The following is a 19,752-nucleotide window of genomic DNA, read 5'->3' as shown; positions in this document are numbered from 1 at the left end:
TAATTCTTCACTTACTTCTGCCTACTACCCCTCCTGGGGTCTATGCCATCAAGCAGGACTCTCCAGCCATCTCTGTCCTGGGCTTTTCTTTGAGTCTGACTCCATAGGTAACCCACCTCCCTGCAGTCAGCCTTGACACCTGGTGTTTCTTGGCCTTCCTCGTTTCCTTTTCCCTCAAGGGTTCCAGCTGAGGGCTTGTCTGGTGGTGTTTGATGCAAGGCTTGCAGAGGGTGTGACCTATGCAGCCCCAGCGTCTTTTCATGATTTCTTCATGAGCAGGGAGTTGGAAAGTCTGCTGCCATAGGTGGTTGTTGCTGATGGTGTTTGGCCAGTGGATTTGGAGGCTTTTCCTCAGACAGGTGTTGATGAAGGTCTAGATTTTGTTGGTGGTTGGCACAGTTGTCCTCCATGTTTCTGCTCTATACAGAAGGACCAATTTTTTCTTCAGATGTGCCCTAATGACCTGAAAACAATACAGTGGTCACGGCACTCTAACTGTAGGGCCTATAAATGAATATACTCCATACAAGGCCTAGAATTGTGGGCAGTATGCCAATTTAAACTTCCAAAATGAAATACAGTACTCCTAAGAAAACTTCTGAAAGTGGATACTATACCAAACGTGACCACTATTAATGGACTGAATGCCTCAGAAAAAGCCTCCAGTGGCTGAAGTATTTAAAAACAGGGCCTTGAGAACAGGACAGCAACCATCCAAATATGGCCTCCAGATCTGAAAGGAGTATTCAAGGATGGCGCGCCAAACTGAGAAACAGCGCTCAGATGCGGCATCCAAGGCAGATCTGTGGATTCCATGCATGGCCTCAAGAATAGTGTAGCAATAATCCACATATGCCCTCTGCATCTGAAAGGAGCATTGTAGGATGGCTCTCCAAACTGAGAAATAGTACTTCAGATGTGGCATCCAAGGCAGATCGATGGAATCCAGACGTGGCCTCAAGAACAGGAATAAATATTTAAGATGAGGTCTGCAGGACCGGCCACAATACTCCAGTTAATAGACCAGCACACAAGGTTACTGTCAAGGCCTTGGTTGTTATAATAGTACAGATGAGGAAAAAGCAATCCAAAGGGTGTCTCCAGAAATAGACCATACTCTAGGGGTCACCTCCAGCACTGAACACACAACACCAAGTCTGGCCGCCATGAAGGATCATAAAAATGCATTCATGAACTCTAGAACTGCATGTAATACCGCAGGCGAGGAAACTGGAAGTGTGAACCCCAGTAATGGAAGTACTCTAGGTGTGGTCTCGCAACCTTGACGTAGGACTCCAGCAGGGGCTGTAAAAAGGCTGCAGGAAGCCTATCCAGAAAGATCCAAATGTTAGATGTAGACCAAAAGGCTATCCCAAGCAGTGGGCACACTATGTATGTAGGCTACCATTTTGTGACCGTGGCTCTCACATGAGGCTTCTGAAACTAAACACAACAAATTTGAATCCTACAGCAGGAACTATGCTTCAGGTAAAACCTGACAGACAGACACACACACTCTTTACAACTTGACAAAGCTCAAGATACGGTCGTGAGCTGGTTACAACGCATACCAGACCTCTAGAAAACCACCCATTTCCGTTCTTGGACTCCTGACTTCTCAATTCAAGTCAATAAGTCAGTACCTACGCCTGACTGACTTCTGTTAATGTAAGCAAAAATCGAGTTATACAGTTTCGGAGCCAGTTGTGTGGTTTTTATTAAAAGAAAAACAAATATTTCTCATAGCTAAAATGTGAGTCAGACACTTCCTGCTGCAGGGCCAGCTTGTGCCTCGACGGAGACTGAGTAAAGACACCGAAGCCTTTGAGAAAGTACTAACGAGATTCCTGTGCTTAATTTGTAAAAGAATAAGTTCTAATGTCCAAAGTTCTTTTTTCAGAAGCTCGCCGCTGAATGTCAGGACAGCCGAATACCAAGGCTGCGTAGTCTTGATTTCACCCCATGCCGTTGGCTTCCACCACCAAACACTGCCTGTCCTATTTAGTTTAGTGAGAAGGTTCATTTTGCTCCCTTCCTTTGTCACAGTTTTTCTTCCTCCTCTCCCATTTGTATTTGCCTCTATCTTGCTCTGGATCAAAGTCTGATGAGGAAAAGTAGGTGCTGGTCCCCAAAAATGACTGCCTGTGAGTCCCACCTGCATCCTCTGGCTCAAATCAGGCACTTGATGAGAGGCTTGTCAAAAACCTGTTACCAGACCATTTACCAAACCGCGATACCAGATACTACAACGAAATTAAATAGAGGCACGCCAAAAATGAGTGCATGTCCAAAATCGGCCAATATACATATATGAACATCGAATCAAACGTCAACACAGAACCAGCACAGCAGGTCTCAAAACAAGGACTGCTCGTGTCAGGAGTTCTCAATAATACTAAAACGTGAAAGCGACAAACTGACTTTTCAGTCACAGAGGGGCTTAGGCACTATATAGGTTACCATGCATGCACTCTGTGTGTCATTCTTGCCCTTGTGTATCTATTCACTGACTCATTCTTGCATACATCCATTAATCATACACAACAAAATACACATTCAAGCTCAACAGGTGTATGCATAACAAATTAGAATAAAAGGAGAAAAAAAATTAAGGTTTTCCACCTAAACACAGCTGGCTCGTGCCTGCAATAAAAAATAAACATTACAGCGAGAGGTTGTCTTGCAATTGTTTTGTACATAGTGTACAATTGTTTTACATTTCAACATGGCTGCCAGGTTTAGAATCAAATGTGTTTGTCCTGGTTGAATGCCCAATACCATTCCAAGATGGCCACCCAACATGCAGATTAAATTGGTAGCAAGCCAGCGCCCCAGTACCACTGATTTAGGGAGTTGCAGTGTGCTCGAAAAAAAGAAGTAAAATAGAAATTGAATAAAGGAAGCGGAAAATAATGAAAATGCGAAACTTGAAAGGTGAAAATGTCTAACTAAACATCTGGCCAACCAGTCCGGGAACGAACACACTCATTGTCAGGGCTTTCTGCAAAAGTTATCAGGATAACTACAGAAACTTACAGAGTAATAGAGCCAGTGGCAGAAAAAAGATGCAAAAAGGCACTCTATGCAACCATATATTGGTTTTTTTACAGACTTTTTTTAAAAATGTAATATGCAAGCCTGGCAGATAACTAAACCTGTCAGGTCTTCATAGGAGGATCTAGCAAGAATTACCGCAGTAAAAATCTTCTACTGTAAGGGTTTTGAAAAAGGGTTAATGAACACCAAACCCCTTGCCTACCAAGGTACTTTCTGTTGCTTCCCTGTAACAAAATATCGTCTACAGGCTCGAATATGGCATTTCGATAATCAACTCTTAAAAGACTATCGACTTTAACATGTTTTTCATAAGGATCGTTCGTTCTACAGCTTCTGTTATAGCTGTTCATATTAGTATAGATCTTTGGCATGTGATCTAACATTTCCCCCTGAACCAATAGGGCCTGCCGCCTTTATCACTGGTGTGTTGTCACCATAACCAACTCAGGCTTGCCGTATTGAGCAAAGCCTTCCCACGAGGCACTATCGGGCCTAAAATAAAATATGTACAAAATGAAAGATGCCAAAACATTGTAGAGTCCCTCATAAAGAATGCCTTACAAGGATTCTCTGAGAGGATATATGCTACATGCAAGAGGAAACATCCTTTACGACGCAACTTTTACAACGCAGTGCCTTTACAACGACAACCATTACAACGCATTGCGCTAGGAGGCGCTCTAGGATAGGGAATACGTTTAATTTACTATCCAACACCTTCCCTAGTGTCCACGGGGACTGGAGTTGGAATAGTAAATTAAACTATTCACTATCCAGCACCCCAAAGCACTATGCGTTGTAAAGGTATTCGTTGTAAATACCGCGTTGTAAAGGCATGCGTGGTAAAAGTATGCGTTGTAACGTCATACATCCACATGCAAGGTGTGTAATAGGGGGTAACCAATGCTAAAGCCCTTGCTTACTAAAAATACCTCTCTGCCGGTTTTACCTGAGTAACAACACCAATACACCCGTAATGCACTACTCGCTTTAACATCTACTGTTCACTGGAAGAAAGTCACAGTGATTTCTTTTGTTGTAACTTTTCTTACTAAATAGATCTGACCTATGAAATCTGAAATACCTTTTTCCAGTGAACCAATAAAGCCTACATTTGCCATGTAACCAAATCAGGCCTGTTGTATTCACTGTAAGCTTTCCCTCATGACAACCATCAAACATGCAGTACTAAAATTACAAATAATGACAAAACTACCGTTGAGAAAACAGTATACAACCCGTTTTGAGGGAGACTAAAAAGGGATTATGACAGTGAAGATGGTTTTACCCTAATACTTTGTCGGAGAGAGTAACTAACCCGAAAATCCTTGCCTACTACAGTAATCAGAAAGATACCGTGCAACAAAATACTTGTTCCAGCCATGTAGTACCAATCCGCCCTTGAGGCCTCTTGGCTTTAACATATGCGTTTCACTATTAACAAGTCAGGTCTATTGCCTCTGTTATAACTTTTTACAATAAACAGATCAACCCTACAGCATTTGATGTATCTTTTCTCAATGAACCAATCAAACGTGCAGCCTGTATCATTTGCTTGTTAAAAAGCAACTCAGGCTTACTTTGTTGTCCATACAATTGCAACCATGTGGCTGCAGTCTTAAAATAACAAATGAGTACAAAATGAGAACTGAAGACTCAAAATGCAACCCCTTCTAAAGATCCCAGCAAAGGTAATTACACTGCAGATCTTGAACCTAAAGGATTAGTCAGAGGAGGCAGCCAACACAAAACCTTTGCCTACCTACTATGTTAATCTGGAAATTCCTCGTAAAAATACCCCTTGCTGGCTGTAACACAGTGTAGTAACAATCCACCCATAAAGGCCTCTTAGAATTAACAAAAGTGTTTGACAGTAAAAAGTCACACCTCCTGCCTCGGTTATAACTTAATAAACAGGTGCAGCAGAAAGGGGAACCGTTTATGTTTTCTGCACACACAAACACAAGTGCGGAACAGCCAGTAGTAACACACGCAGAGGTAATGCACACACAGGCAGGAAAACAGGATTCCCTCAGGCAGTGAACGTAAAACACCGAGAGCAGTGCAAGCTTCTATCACACACAAAAAAGCATTGCAGCATTGATAGCAGTTGTGCAAGCTTCAGGTACACAGAACAGGCAGCAGCAGTGCAGCGTCCCCTCACAAACAGAACAGGAAGGAGAAAGATCAGATTCACCCAACACTTAAAAACACGGACAGAACAGGTACTGTAAAGTTAGTAGCAGTGAACACTTCCCGCTCTCTCCACCACACACTGAACAGCTGTGCCCTTGCAGAATAGGTGCGGTACAAGAGACAGTAGTGCAGGCTTCCTTCATACAGAGAAAAAAATGTACAGCACGGGCAACAGCAATGCAAGCTTCCTAAACACAGAATAAGTGGTGGGTACAAGACAGTAGCAGAGCTAGTTGCTCTAGTGCCGGGAGTGGTAACAGATTGCAAAGCAGAAGAGCAAACTAATAGTGGGTATAGATTGTAAAGTATAAAGTTATAGATTCCAAAGCGGAAGTAAAACTTTGCTCCCACAACATGAAACTAGCAGAGTGCCACTCACCTCACACAGGTGGTAAAGCACTGGTACCAGTAGTGCAGTATTTCCCCACCCAGTGTTTAATTTGAGCTGGTGGTTTCGAGTGCTCTGCACCAGCACTTGTCAACAGCGGCACCTGTGACAGTCTGCCACAAGGTGGCGCTGTCTGACTAATTTAGAGATTACCACAACAGCAGTTCATTATTAATTCAATATAAATAAAAACAAATTGCTATACCTGTCGCCCAAGCTATTCTTATAGTTTTGGGGGCCTGAAATAGTCAGAATTGTTACACTTGTGGGAGTGTGATGGTTTAGTGGCTGTGTTGTAACTATCAATGGCAGCGCTGGCAGGGACAATGTGTGGTGCAAGCTCCAGTGGCCCCTGACGAGAGTCCTGTCCCTTATTTTTCTACAAATTCAGCACTGCTCCACACACACAAATGGGACTGCACATGCTAGAGCACTATCATCTTTCCTCAGAGGTGCCGCGGTAGACAAGTCACCTTTACACTTGTGGAGAAGTGTGGCTCAATGGTTAGAGGGGCAGACCCTGATGCAGAGGTCTAGCCCGGGACCAGGGTTCAATTCCCCACCTCGGCGGGTCTTGGGCTCAAAATTTCATGGACCTGATAATTCTCGCCTTGGTGCCTATTCCAATCATGGAGTCCCACTCTGCAACTCTGGGCAATAGCTTGCTTAATCTCCACAACGGCCCCCATAACGCTAAGGATGCCTGGCCTTCACCCTGGGGGTGCCCAGGAGTGGACGCCTCACAGGGAAAGCCAGGACGGGTTCCACGGCGGTATTCATACAAGCGCCTTGAGACCCTTGCGGGTGAGTAGTGCGCTATACAAGTATCAATTTAAACAGGCATAGTGGCCTGCTGTAGTGCAGCCTTCCCTCCCACGCACTATTGAGATACCCAGGCAGGTACAGCACCGACTGCAGCAGTTTAAGTTTACTCAAGCACAGTGCAAGCTTCACTGGCACAGAAAACCGGCAGCAGAACATCAAGCTGCAATCAAACGCACATCATGTAAAATAGGGAATGAGTTCCTCACATATATAACTGAAATAAAGGCACTGCATGCTTCCATCAACCCAGAATAGATACAGCAAAAGCAGTCGCTGTGCAAGCTTCCCTCTGACAGATCATGCACTCAGCAGCGGGTGCTGCTTGTCTTATACACGGAACTGTATTGTTTCCGCCCAAACTTAGAACAAATACAAAACAGGAGTGCAAACTTCCCTCACATGAAATGTAGGCATACCGATGGCGCAGGCTCCCCTCAAACACAGACAGAGGCAGTGCGAGCCTAGCTTCCAGGAAGAACAGGGGCAGCATCTTCTGCAACGGTGCAAGACTCTCCCACACACAGGAAGCCAGACAAGCTTCCCCCACTCTCAGATACAGGTGTAGCATGGGTAAGCAAACAAAGCAAGTACTCCGGAGCACTGATGCTAACAAGTGCTGGATTACCACAGAACATGTACACCAGTACAGAGCAAACATCAACAGTAAAAGCACACACCAAGGACAGCCGAGGAAACAGTGCCAGCTTCAGTGACATACAGAACAGGGGTAAATGTGCGAGAAGAGTGTAAGCATCCGTAACACAGAGAACCTGCAGGTTAAGGGGGAGAGTGAACTTCCACTCCCCCATCAAATGAAGCAGGTATGACACAACCTACAGTGCAAGCTTCAATGACATACAGAACAGGGGTAAATGTGCGAGAAGAGTGTAAGCATCCGTAACACAGAGAACCTGCAGGTTAAGGGGGAGAGTGAACTTCCACTCCCCCATCAAATGAAGCAGGTATGACACAACCTACAGTGCAAGCTTCAATGACATACAGAACAGGTGTAAATGTGCGAGAAGAGTGTAAGCATCCGTAACACAGAGAACCTGCAGGTTAAGGAGGAGAGTGAACTTCCAACACATGCGCCCCACTCCCTCCATCAAATGAAGCAGGTATGACACAACCTACAGTGCAAGCTTCAATGACATACAGAACAGGTTGTAAATGAGCGAGAAGAGTGTAAGCATCCGTAACACAGAGAACCTGCAGGTTAAGGAGGAGAGTGAACTTCCAACACATGTGCCCCACTCCCTCCATCAAATGAAGCAGGTATGACACAACCTACAGTGCAAGTTTCAATGACATACAGAACAGGTTGTAAATGAGCGAGAAGAGTGCAAGCATCCGTAACACAGAGAACCTGCAGGTTAAGGGGGAGAGTGAACTTCCACTCCCCCATCAAATGAAGCAGGTATGACACAACCTTCAGTGCAAGCTTCAATGACATACAGAACAGGGGTAAATGTGCGAGAAGAGTGTAAGCATCCGTAACACAGAGAACCTGCAGGTTAAGGAGGAGAGTGAACTTCCAACACATGCGCCCCACTCCCCCCATCAAATGAAGCAGGTATGATACAACCTACAGTGCAAGCTTCAATGACATACAGAACAGGGGTAAATGTGCGAGAAGAGTGTAAGCATCCGTAACACAGAGAACCTGCAGGTTAAGGAGGAGAGTGAACTTCCAACACATGCGCCCCACTCCCTCCATCAAATGAAGCAGGTATGACACAACCTACAGTGCAAGCTTCAATGACATACAGAACAGGGGTAAATGTGCGAGAAGAGTGTAAGCATCCGTAACACAGAGAACCTGCAGGTTAAGGAGGAGAGTGAACTTCCAACACATGCGCCCCACTCCCCCCATCAAATGAAGCAGGTATGATACAACCTACAGTGCAAGCTTCAATGACATACAGAACAGGGGTAAATGTGCGAGAAGAGTGTAAGCATCCGTAACACAGAGAACCTGCAGGTTAAGGGGGAGAGTGAACTTCCACTCCCCCATCAAATGAAGCAGGTATGATACAACCTACAGTGCAAGCTTCAATGACATACAGAACAGGTGTAAATGTGCGAGAAGAGTGTAAGCATTCGTAACAAAGAGAACCTGCAGGTTCAGGAGGAGAGTGAACTTCCAACACATGCGCCCCACTCCCTCCATCAAATGAAGCAGGTATGACACAACCTACAGTGCAAGCTTCAATGACATACAGAACAGGGGTAAATGTGCGAGAAGAGTGTAAGCATCCGTAACACAGAGAACCTGCAGGTTAAGGAGGAGAGTGAACTTCCAACACATGCGCCCCACTCCCCCCATCAAATGAAGCAGGTATGATACAACCTACAGTGCAAGCTTCAATGACATACAGAACAGGTGTAAATGAGCGAGAAGAGTGTAAGCATCCGTAACACAGAGAACCTGCAGGTTAAGGGGGAGAGTGAACTTCCACTCCCCCATCAAATGAAGCAGGTATGACACAACCTTCAGTGCAAGCTTCAATGACATACAGAACAGGGGTAAATGTGCGAGAAGAGTGTAAGCATCCGTAACACAGAGAACCTGCAGGTTATGGAGGAGAGTGAACTTCCAACACATGCGCCCCACTCCCCCCATCAAATGAAGCAGGTATGATACAACCTACAGTGCAAGCTTCAATGACATACAGAACAGGGGTAAATGTGCGAGAAGAGTGTAAGCATCCGTAACAAAGAGAACCTGCAGGTTAAGGAGGAGAGTGAACTTCCAACACATGCGCCCCGCTCCCCCCATCAAATGAAGCAGGTATGACACAACCTACAGTGCAAGCTTCAATGACATACAGAACAGGGGTAAATGTGCGAGAAGAGTGTAAGCATCCGTAACAAAGAGAACCTGCAGGTTAATGGGGAGAGTGAACTTCCAACACATGCGCCCTGCTCCCTCCATCAAATGAAGCAGGTATGACACAACCTACAGTGCAAGCTTCCCTAGCACTAAGTTCAAGGGAGTAGCCAGAAAATTAAAATAAGCCCCACTTCGAATCGACGCTCTTGTAGCACACCGCAAACGAAGCAAGTCATTGCGACCCTCCCAAGAATAGTCCTCTTGTATCTTCCTTCCAAGCATCTGTCCGTTCATCCTTTCATCTACCTGCTGATATTCACAAGTTCACGTTTACATTCTGTCATCAGTTCATTCTTTCATCCATCATTCAGTCTGTCACCATCCAGTCAGTATACCTATCTGTGCATCCATATCCAAACCTATCCATGTTATGTTATGTTAAGTGCTTTTTATAAAGCGCGCTGACACCGAAGCTTCCTGGCGCTGATAGACAGAATAGATGAGGAGGGAGCAGAGTTAGCGAGATCTAACCAGAGGTGGGTTTTCAGCATTTTCCTTAAGGTCAGGAGGGAAAGGGAGGATTTGATGGGGAGAGGGAGAAGGTTCCAAAGTGCGGGAGCCAGGTGAGAGAAGCGGCGACCGCCGAATCTCTTGGTTTTGCTCTTGGGGGTGATCAGCAGATCTCGGTGGGCTGATCGAAGATTGCGTGTGGGACAGTGAGGGCGAATGAGGGATTTTAAGAAAACGGGGCCAGGGCAGTGAAGTGCTTTAAAAGTGAGGCATGCCACCTTGAAGGCAACCCTACGATCGACTGGGAGCCAATGAAGGCACGTAAGCAAAGGCTTAGCTGATTGCCATCTGGGGTTGCCATGAATCAGGCGGGCCGCCTGGTTCTGGACAGCTTGGAGGCGTTGTATAAGATACTGCGGTAGGCCGTGGTAGATGGCATTAGAAAAATCCAAGCGGGAGAGTACCAATGAGTTGACAGTTTGGGTGAGTGCCGCAGGGGGAAGAAGGTAACAGACTTTGCGGATCCTCCTGAGTTGGGACATACAGGAGGAAACCACCGCGCCAACTTGAGCTCTGAGGGAGAGTTCAGTGTCAATGATGACACCCAAACTCTTTACTGTTTTTTCAGGGGTGGGGTCCAAACTCTGGCGGTCAGAACTGTGGACCCCAGTAAACGTGGCTGAGCCCAGGAAGAAGGAGCTCAGTTTTACTGGGGTTCAACTTCAGTTGGTTCTGGTTCATCCAGAGTTGGATGTGAATCATGGCTCCGTGAAAGGTTTTAACAGCATGTGGTGAGTTGAGGGAAAAAATGATTTGTAGATCGTCAGCATAATTATAGGTGACAATGTCCCATTTCGAGAGTGACTGAATGAGTGGCCGGATCCATCCATCCATCTAGCTATCCATACACCCTTTCTCTCATCTACCATTTACTCATCCATCCTTTCAGTCGTTCGTCTTTCCATCCATCTGTTCACTACATACATACATCCCTTTCTCTGATCCATCCACCATTTCACTCATCTTGTCATCCATCCATTTAGCCTTTCACTTATCCATCCATCCACACTTTTACTCGTCTGTCCATCTATTCAGCCTCCCTTTCACTCATCCTTCTGTTCTGTCTGTCATCCATCCATCCACCCACCCTCTGTTTCACTCACCCATCTGTTTAACAAACCTATCCAGCTACCCTCACTTTCACTCATCCATCCATTCATCCACCCTTTCACTCATTCATCCATCCATCTTTACATCCATCCACCCTCCTTCTCACTCACCCATTATTTCACTCATCCATCCATCCCTTTTACTCATCCATCTATTCCTTCACTCATCCATCCTTACATCCAACCTTTCACTCATCCATCCATTCTTTCACTCACCCATCAATTGTTTCACTCATTCATCCAACCTTTTGCTCACTCATTTACATCTGTGGGCCAAGTTGTAGACAGAAAAGGCCCATCAATAACTCCACCCCTGCTTTAGATGCTAAAGTTGAAGGTTCACAATGCCACAGCTCCATCCTTTCACTCATCAAGCCATCTATCCTTTCGCTCTTCCATCTATCTACCCTTTCATTCCATCCCTTTCACTCCATCCACCCACCCTCCCTTTCATTCATCCATCCATTTGTTCACTCACCCATACATCCACCATTTTATTCATCCATCCATCCTCCCTTTTACTCACCCGTCCATTCTTTCACTCATACCTCCATCCTTTCAGCCATCTATCTACCATGCCTTTCACTAATCCTTCCATCCTTTCACTAATCCATCCTTACATCCATCCTTTTACTCACTAATCTTTTATGGGTTCCGGAGGAGTGAGCTACTCGCCGAAAAAACGCTTCAACACCTCATCAGGGGTAGCAGGCGCAATATAAATGCTAACTTTTTTCCCTTTTCCATCCCTTCCCTACCTACTGACTCACATATCCACCACTCAAATTACTTTCATATTTCACTATACTAATACACCACTAATCCTTCATGGGGTCCAGAGTAGCGTGCTACATGCCGGAAAAGCGATTTGACGCTTCGTCGGGGGTAGTAAGCGCTATATAAATGCAATTACAAGGTAATACAATACTCATTCACCCTTTCATGTTATTTGAGTCTTTGTCTGCCAAATTGCTGACAGAAGAGGCCCATCAGGAACTCCATCGCCCACCTCCCCCCAGCTGCTAAAGTGGGTGAGAGGGAGGAGGGCCAGGGTAGACAAAGCCCGACTAAGGACAAAGCAAACTTCTAGTAAATAAAACAGATGGCCTGTGGACAGCAGAGGCGCAGGAGAGGTACAGCACTGGCACTTGACACCCCCTTCTACAAAGAACAGTAGCAGGGCAGGGCCGGCGCTAGGCTGCACAGGGCCTCGCACTCAGCCCACCAGCATGGGGCCACGCACTGGTGATGTGTCCTGTTGTTTCCCTGGCACCTATTACAAAGAAAGGTGTTGCCTGCAATTAAGGTCCATTGGAGGGGGCCCCCTCCCTGGGCCTCTCATGGATGGTGTCAGGAGGCATAGGGAACGGAGATGCTCCCTCAATTGCAAGGAGACCATTCACAGACACTGGGGGCCCCATTGTCCAGCATTTTGGCGCCCCCACAGTTTTAACTTTTAAACAACAAACAATTCTCACACCTATGAAGGTGTGAGAAATGCTTGTGGAGTAAAAGTTAAAACTGTGGGGGCGCCAAAATGCTGGACAATGGGGCCCCCACAGTGTCTGTGAATGGTCTACTTGCAAGGGGCCACTTATCTAAATTAGAGGGGGCCTCGCACATTCCCTTTTAGCCCAGGGCCTCGCACATCCTAGAACCGGCCCTGTGCAGGGTAACCAGCAGTGCAAGAGTCCACACATACATGTACACCACGTGACGCAGAGCAAGCTTTCCTCTCACTGAAAATAGTACAGTGTGGGCAAACCCTGGCCTCACACACAGACCCAACAACAGCACAAGCTCCCCTCAGACACTGGGCACGTAGAGCACAGACAAGTAGGAGAAGCTTCTCTAACACAGATCGGGCACAGCAAGGCGGTACTGTAGCTTGATAAGCTGCTGCAGTACAATTTCACTCACACATTTATGTTGCAGTTTTCTATAGATGCGACAAAAGAGAGGCCAGCAGGCAGGAAGGCAAGCTTCGCTCGCATACTCAACGCTGCCTCATACTTCAGCAGTGCACGTTTACTTTAGACGTGGAATCAGGACAGCTAATGCAGCACTGTAAGCTGTGTGCGGAGACACACACACACGAGACAAGGCAGGAAACAGCACTGCTACTCCCTCACAAACACAGGTGCAGCTGAACAGTGGCAATGCAAGCGTTTTCAGAAGGGAGGGACAGCATAGGCAACAGAGCAAGGCCTCCTCGTGCACAACTAGTGGTAGAAGCAGTACAGACGGGTTCAACACTTTCTTAACCGGTACTGGGATCCTCGGGAATAGCCCAGAGCAGTGCAAGCTTCACAGGCATACACATGAGGACTGAAACGAGCAGTTGTTTCACCTTGTGCTTGTGGGACTTGCATAAAGCACGCCTGTTACCGACGTGGCATCTTACCACTGTGTGTGGCCCGGGCAGCGGCAGCCACCCTTGGGTACCAACGGAATGAATGAGTATCATACAGATAGCGCCCTCGGCGGATCTAGGCGCTCTCACCTCCGTTTGTACTCGTCCCGCTCTCGCTTCACTTTCCCCAGCACGTTGTAGAGCGCCCTGATCTCCGGCGTGATGGTGTCGATCTGCACCCCCACCCCGTCGGGGTGCACCCACGACACCCCGGGCCCCTGCACCAGAGTCTCGGCGCCGCTGCCGACGCGCCGTGTGCTGGAATAGGTCCAAATGGATCCGGGCATGAAGCGTGAGGAAGGAGCCGATGCGTAGGGGGTGGACGAGGGGGGACCCCCGGGGTGGCAGGGCGAGCCCAGGGGGGACCCCAGGGACCTCCCGCAGGGGGAGGAGGCGGCCGTGCGCCCCAGGCCCGGGCTGCCTACCCCGGTGCTGATGCTGCCAGCGGAGCCGATGGCCAGGCCCAGCGGCCGGATGGGTCCCACGAAGCCGGTCTGCACCGACTGGTCCCGGGTGAGCGCTCGCCGGTGCCGCCCCTCGTCTAGCGCCTGGGCCAGCTGCTTCTCTAGGAGCTTGTTGCGGCGCTCCAGCTCGTGCACCTTGGCCAGGAAGCAGCGGAAGCGCAGGTTGAGGGTCTTCAGGACGCTGATGTTGGAGCCCAGGTCGTTGCGGAGGGCCATGGCGGCTGCGGGCGGGGGCCCCGGGGGGCTGAGCAGCTCTTCCGAGCCGTAGTCTTGGTACTGGTACTGGTGGTACTGCTCCTGCTCCTGTAGGAAGAGGCTGGGGGGCAGGCCCAGCAGGGGGTTCATGGTCAGGCCAAGGACGGGGCCCGGGCCGCGGGGGGCTGCGGGGCGGCAGCGGAGGACGCGGGCATCCTTCTCAAGGCACCGAGATGTGATCGGACGTCATGGGAGGGAGGCGAGGAGGAGGGAGGGAGGCAGAGGAGGAGGGCTGGGGGAGAGAGGGCGCTCTGCATACCAATGCCCAGGGAGGGAGGGAGGGCGGGGCCGGCGGAGACTGCAGAGGAAGAGGTTGAGGAGGGGGCGGCGGGGGAGACCGAAGAGGCGGAGCTGGAAACTGCTGGGGGAAAAAACGCAAGAGGGAAGTAAATTACGAAAGATGCGGCGAATGAGAGAGAAGGAGGGAGAGACGTGCGAGGAGGGTAGAAATGTCATGGGGAGAGAGGGCATCCTTGTCCTGCACCATGGGCCTACAGGGCCCGGCCTCGGGCAAGTCCGGTGGCAGAACCACAACACGCCTGGATGCTGTGCACAGTGGGCAGGACATGCGGCAGTGCCGCATACAGGGTACTCGCAGGGCGGCCGGCCGCGCCCGGTGCACCCTGGACTCAGACTGCCAGGGTCCATCGATGGCAGACCACCAGGGTCACACAGAGCTGCAGTTACCCCCGATGGCAGCAGTTATGTGCTTGGTGACAGGGTGTTATGTCGGTGATGTCATCAGTGATGTCATTTGTGGCGTCCTCTTTAATTAAGTGGCGTCATGACGAGCCATGTATCGGACAGGGTGATATGTTCAGTACCAAACACGTCTGACAAACTGTGCATTGACGTTTTGGAGACCAAAGCTAAACTCTTTAGCTGACATTGTTTCCAGGAAATGTCACCATGTATGTTTTGTCATCATCATACGTTAGTAGGCTGCCTCGGTAGAGAACTAGCACGCTCCGCAGCAGAGGTGTTTATTGAACAGTGTTTTGGTGCATGACAGGGGCGGTACACTACACACAAGTCACATGCATGTCCTGTCGCCCGGATGCCACGCTCTTAATCAGTAGCCTCTGTCCATACTACCAAGGATTGCCAACTTCCTTAGCAACAGATGCCGCCGTTTGTTTATCTTTTGCTGTCCTGGAGCAGCCAAGAGCTCGGAGGTGAAAAAGAAATTGTCTGGATTCCTTTGTACGTGACACATAGCCCCTCTAATGATCATTCTGAAACGAGTTACACAGCTCTCAAATACTTTTAACAGTTTGCTTTATGTGTTTGTTGTTTTAATTTATGTTTTAGAAGGAATAAATACTGGATTTCACTGCTTTTCCTAAAATTATTGTCTGGACTTGCAAATATATAGCAGACCGGTAAAAAAGCGATCAGGTGCCAACCTTAATAGTATCATCTTAACAAGTCCTGCGGACTCGCTGCAGCGCCCATCTGTACAACAGGACGCTCTGGCAGTCCCAAAGGGCTGGTCGGACAGGTCAGGGTGTCTCTCCGTTTTCTGTCTGTCTCTGGGTCTGTTTTAGGGTCTGGTGGGCCAGTCTCTCCTGTTCATTTCCCAGATATCACTACATTGCTGCTGCAAGAACAGATGCATGCAGTCTCCCCAGACCTTGCAAAATGCTGACACAGTGTGTCCTTACAAGTTCAAAACTGCCCCAATTAGCAAATACTGCCAGTTTTTTTTAGCTGATTCGCTAATGGGGGCACTTTTATTTTAGTACTCGGCTAGACCCAGGCCATTTTTCTGCCCTTGTCCAACCCAGCTCTGTGGGGGCTGTTTACAAGTCCTTTGCCACTGCCCACATTGCCCACAGGGCAGGATGTGCCATGTGGCCCATGTCCTGGGCACAATCCTCCAGTCCACAGGGCCTTTCCAGTCAGAGGTATTTAAGTTGTGGATGACCCCCCGCCAGGCTGGCGAATGATAGAGACCAGTCTCCAAAAGAAACAAGGGCCCAGTGTCACTGCTATTGGACTAGGCCGTGTGGTGCCCGTTGTGTAGCGCAACATGTCTCCATTTAACACTCCGTTTTAAAATAGCACGTATATATCATGACCAAATGTCTTTATTCAGATGTTCCAACAAAGAAAAGCAGGGGTATACCCTGGGACACTGGGATTGTGCGGCAGGAGAGGGCCAAATTATGTGGCAGGGTTGAGTGAATTATGGGGCAAGAAAAAGAAAATTATGTGGCATAATGCAGCACATTTTTAAAAGTATTTCTTAATTATTTTGTACGTTTTTCACTTGTTAACACTGTCTGGACATTGGGTCCACCTCATTACTACCAGTTTAATACAGAAATGCCGCATAAGTAACCGAAAGGTGACCAGTCAATCTGTGCAAAAGGTCTTCCTTCCGCTGCACAGCAACAGTACTGCGTTTTTAGTAACTTTTTAACCGTTTGAGCTAGAAACAATGTTTGTTGTTATATTCCGCAGTTTATGCAGCAGGTGATGGATTAAGTAGCAAATGCAGCGAAACTATAACTATGCGAAAATCACCACGGCCCCACAATCGCATAATTCCAGTGACCGTGGATATACCCCACCACAGACGACAAAACAGCGGGCACACATTATTATTGGTTCTGATGGTGATTGGTCTGTAGTTATCACCCTACCTGTCTGAATCATAGTTCAAGAATGGTTGTAGCTAGAGGCTTTGAACTTATTCTATTCACCTTTTTTATAATGTATTATTTGTGTTGTGAATTAAGAGCCAAAAAGTGTGTCTCTGTACGGCGCACTTGTGCTCCATGTACAAAATCATGGCCTCAAAACATCAACGAAGAAAAGATCCACTATACATAAATATCGCCCTACAAAAAGAGCTCAGTGTTTTAAAATCCTAAATACGGCCAAGCTTGCTTCCTGTCTTTCGTGGGCCGCGGTTAATTTACTATTTTAAGTTCAGTCCTGGCGTATTTGGGAACACAGGCTTTCTAGTAGGGTTAGGGGCATGTCCAAATTGTTGTGAGGAGATTTTGATATTTTAAGAGTAGATATATTAATAGTTTGTTAGTGCAAACGGTGTGTTCACACAATACCCGGTGACCAGTAAGCATAGTGAACAATTCTCTCTACACAGTACATACAGCCCTTGTGCCCTGTGCCGTACATACTCTTTCCAGCCTTTGTTTATGCTTCACTTGCAAACCATAATGGTACCCTTTCTTACTGTTCTGCTGCCCTCTCCCTACACTGGTGTCTACAGTGTATGGGCCTGTACTACTCTTCTCGCAGTACACGCAGACTGGTAGTAGTACAGAAAGTCATTATACGCTGGCACTGCAGCCAGGACCAGGCCTCTGTCAATGCCCTGCATAAAGTACATACTTCAACTGTACGTCCTGGCACAGTGGGCAGTGTATGGCCTTTGATAGTGGCAGTGTAAACCACATATCGGTACCAGTGTGGACTGGAACTCTGAGCAGCACACAGCGCATGGCCTGTCCACAAGTCAGAGGCCTGTCCACAGGTCATACTGCTACTAATACATACAGAGGACTGAGCGGGCCAGGCATGTGCACAAGACCTACTGGTGCCAGTACATAGGGATGCTGTGCTCAGGACCATCATGCATTGCACCAGTGTGTAGGTGTATAAGGTACATCCCGCCTGAAGGGGCTTACCAAGCGGGAGCCCTGTACAAGAGCTCCCGCCTTGGTTCGCCCAATCAGGCAGCAGGCATGTCCTGAGGGAGGGAGGGCCCTAGGATGGTGGGAGAAGCGCTACTGATATGAGGAATACTCCTAGAGCGCATCTTATGCATCATTCTGGTCTTACGTTGGTACACTATACTTGGGGGCAGATTTACAAGGACTGGCGCATCCCTGCATATCAGCAAGGATCCGCCAGAAAAGATGCGACACGCAATTCTACCCTTGCGCCAACACAGATGCGTCCTTTTTACAATGCGGTGCACCGTGGCGCAGGAATAGGCAGATGCGTGTCGCATCTGATGGCGTAAGGGCGGCGCATAGCTGGATTCGTGTCGCAAGCGCAACAGAACTCCAGCAATGCTCAGGGGCGCCCTAGGCCTAACATGCTGCGTCACTCCTCACGCCTGCTTCAAGCAGGGTGTTGACGCAGCATGGACGTAAAAGTGACTCAGTGAAAGCTTGTAGATTTCAATGTGTCACTTTTACGACGGAACGCCCACCCTGCATACATTATACCTGACACAGGTTTAATGTGGCGCAGGGCTTTACAACATGACGCATCTCCCTAGGTGTGTCACGTTGTAAATAAGTTGGAACGTGGCGCATGGCTTACGCCGTCGCTGCATCACAGAAGTGACGTAAATGTGTCATAAGGGGCTTGTAAATCTGGCCCTTGGTGTTTATATGTCTGACGTAACAGAGAAGATATACTCTCAAATATCTTTTTTCAACACCCCCTCCCCCCCCCTCCGGTTCTTTTCAGGTCCTTTTACTGCAGGAAATGCAGTGCTATAAAACCCATATATCATCGGGAACTGTGAAATATGCAAAATATTGCACGTTCCTCTGTAATATGAATTTCATGCTGTGGTTTACTATTGTGGGCTATTAGGATGATGCAGCATCGGGGAACAAATTATATGGCAAGGTTATCTAAATTATGTGAAAAGCAATGCAAGTTATGTGGCACCTTCCCTCGCAGTAATATTTTCTTCCTTTTAAGCTGGAAATACTTTTTTTGTGAAATCTTTAAAGGTTGCTACAAATAAGTTAAAGACATAATTAATGACATGGTAAAAACTGCGGAATAGTATATTAAAAAAAACAGCAACGGTGAAATGTTTAATATTGTGCCGTTTTGCATTTCTGAGTTTTGATAAAATTTGCAGACCACGACCTCATGGTTTATCATGTCACCAGAACCACTCAATGGAAACATTGGATCACGTTACACGAGTACCCGTTATGTACACACAGACGAAAACACACACACACACACAGACACATTACGTACAATAATGATATTACTTTGAAATCGTACACAGCATTATTCAAGAGCTCTTCAAAGCAGTTTACATTAAATAAAGTAAGTGTTGATGATACTCGAGTTAAGAGCTGCCTAAACAAAACCGATACATCCTCAGAAAAGGGGCGATGGATCTAATTTAGGCGCCCGGGCCCGGAACTTGAGATGTGAACATGAACAAGGATTTGAACTTCCCAGTGCTTCTTTGCTGAGTCTCGGCGCTCACCCGGACTCTCCGTGCGCCGTGGGGCAGATGATTCGAATCCGCACGTTACAAACTGATTTGTCAGATTCCAGAGAAAAACATGTTTTTCCGTAGGAGGGGCAGGGGAAGCGTGCTTGGGGGCACCTCACCCGGCCCCACCCCAACAGCCTCCCCTCCCATTCCAAGCAGGGCCTCTTACCCCAGGGCGCGTGCGACGGGTCTGCACAGGTGCAGCGGCCCCCCGCGGGAAGAAGCGCGCTACACACATTCCTTATGGAACAAAGAGCAGACGTACATTTGTGCTTAGTGTAATATGTTTTATTAATAACGACTCAATTGGTCGTAGAGTATACATATGTCAACATTAACATTTTCAAATGTCCCTTTATTTCAACGTAACGTCACCGGTCCCTACAACAACAACAAATATATATATATATAT

The 19,752-nt window shown here is 47.6% G+C and overlaps 1 protein-coding gene across 4 annotated transcripts in view; it reads right to left on the bottom strand.

Moving 5' to 3' along the window:
- IFFO1 (intermediate filament family orphan 1) overlaps positions 1 to 14,333 on the bottom strand; it is a 128,727-nt gene extending 114,394 nt beyond the window's left edge. For 2 of the 4 annotated variants that reach the window (XR_015297638.1, XM_086932900.1), the window contains exon 1: positions 13,482 to 14,333. Coding sequence is in view for 3 of the 4 variants with exons in the window: in XM_086932900.1 (XP_086789026.1) it covers positions 13,482 to 14,200 (719 nt within the window). In the remaining variant the exon portion in view is untranslated. The remainder of the gene's footprint in view (positions 1 to 13,481) is intronic. The other 2 variants (XM_086932898.1, XM_086932899.1) reach the window with 1 other exon arrangement.
- Between the last annotated feature and the right edge of the window lie 5,419 nt (positions 14,334 to 19,752).

Source organism: Lissotriton vulgaris, chromosome 7 (genome assembly GCF_964263255.1).
Source record: "Lissotriton vulgaris chromosome 7, aLisVul1.2, whole genome shotgun sequence".
In the NCBI taxonomy this organism is placed as follows: domain Eukaryota; kingdom Metazoa; phylum Chordata; class Amphibia; order Caudata; family Salamandridae; genus Lissotriton; species Lissotriton vulgaris.
Note: the sequence above shows the minus strand (reverse complement) of the source record. Positions and strands in the feature narration are given on the sequence as shown.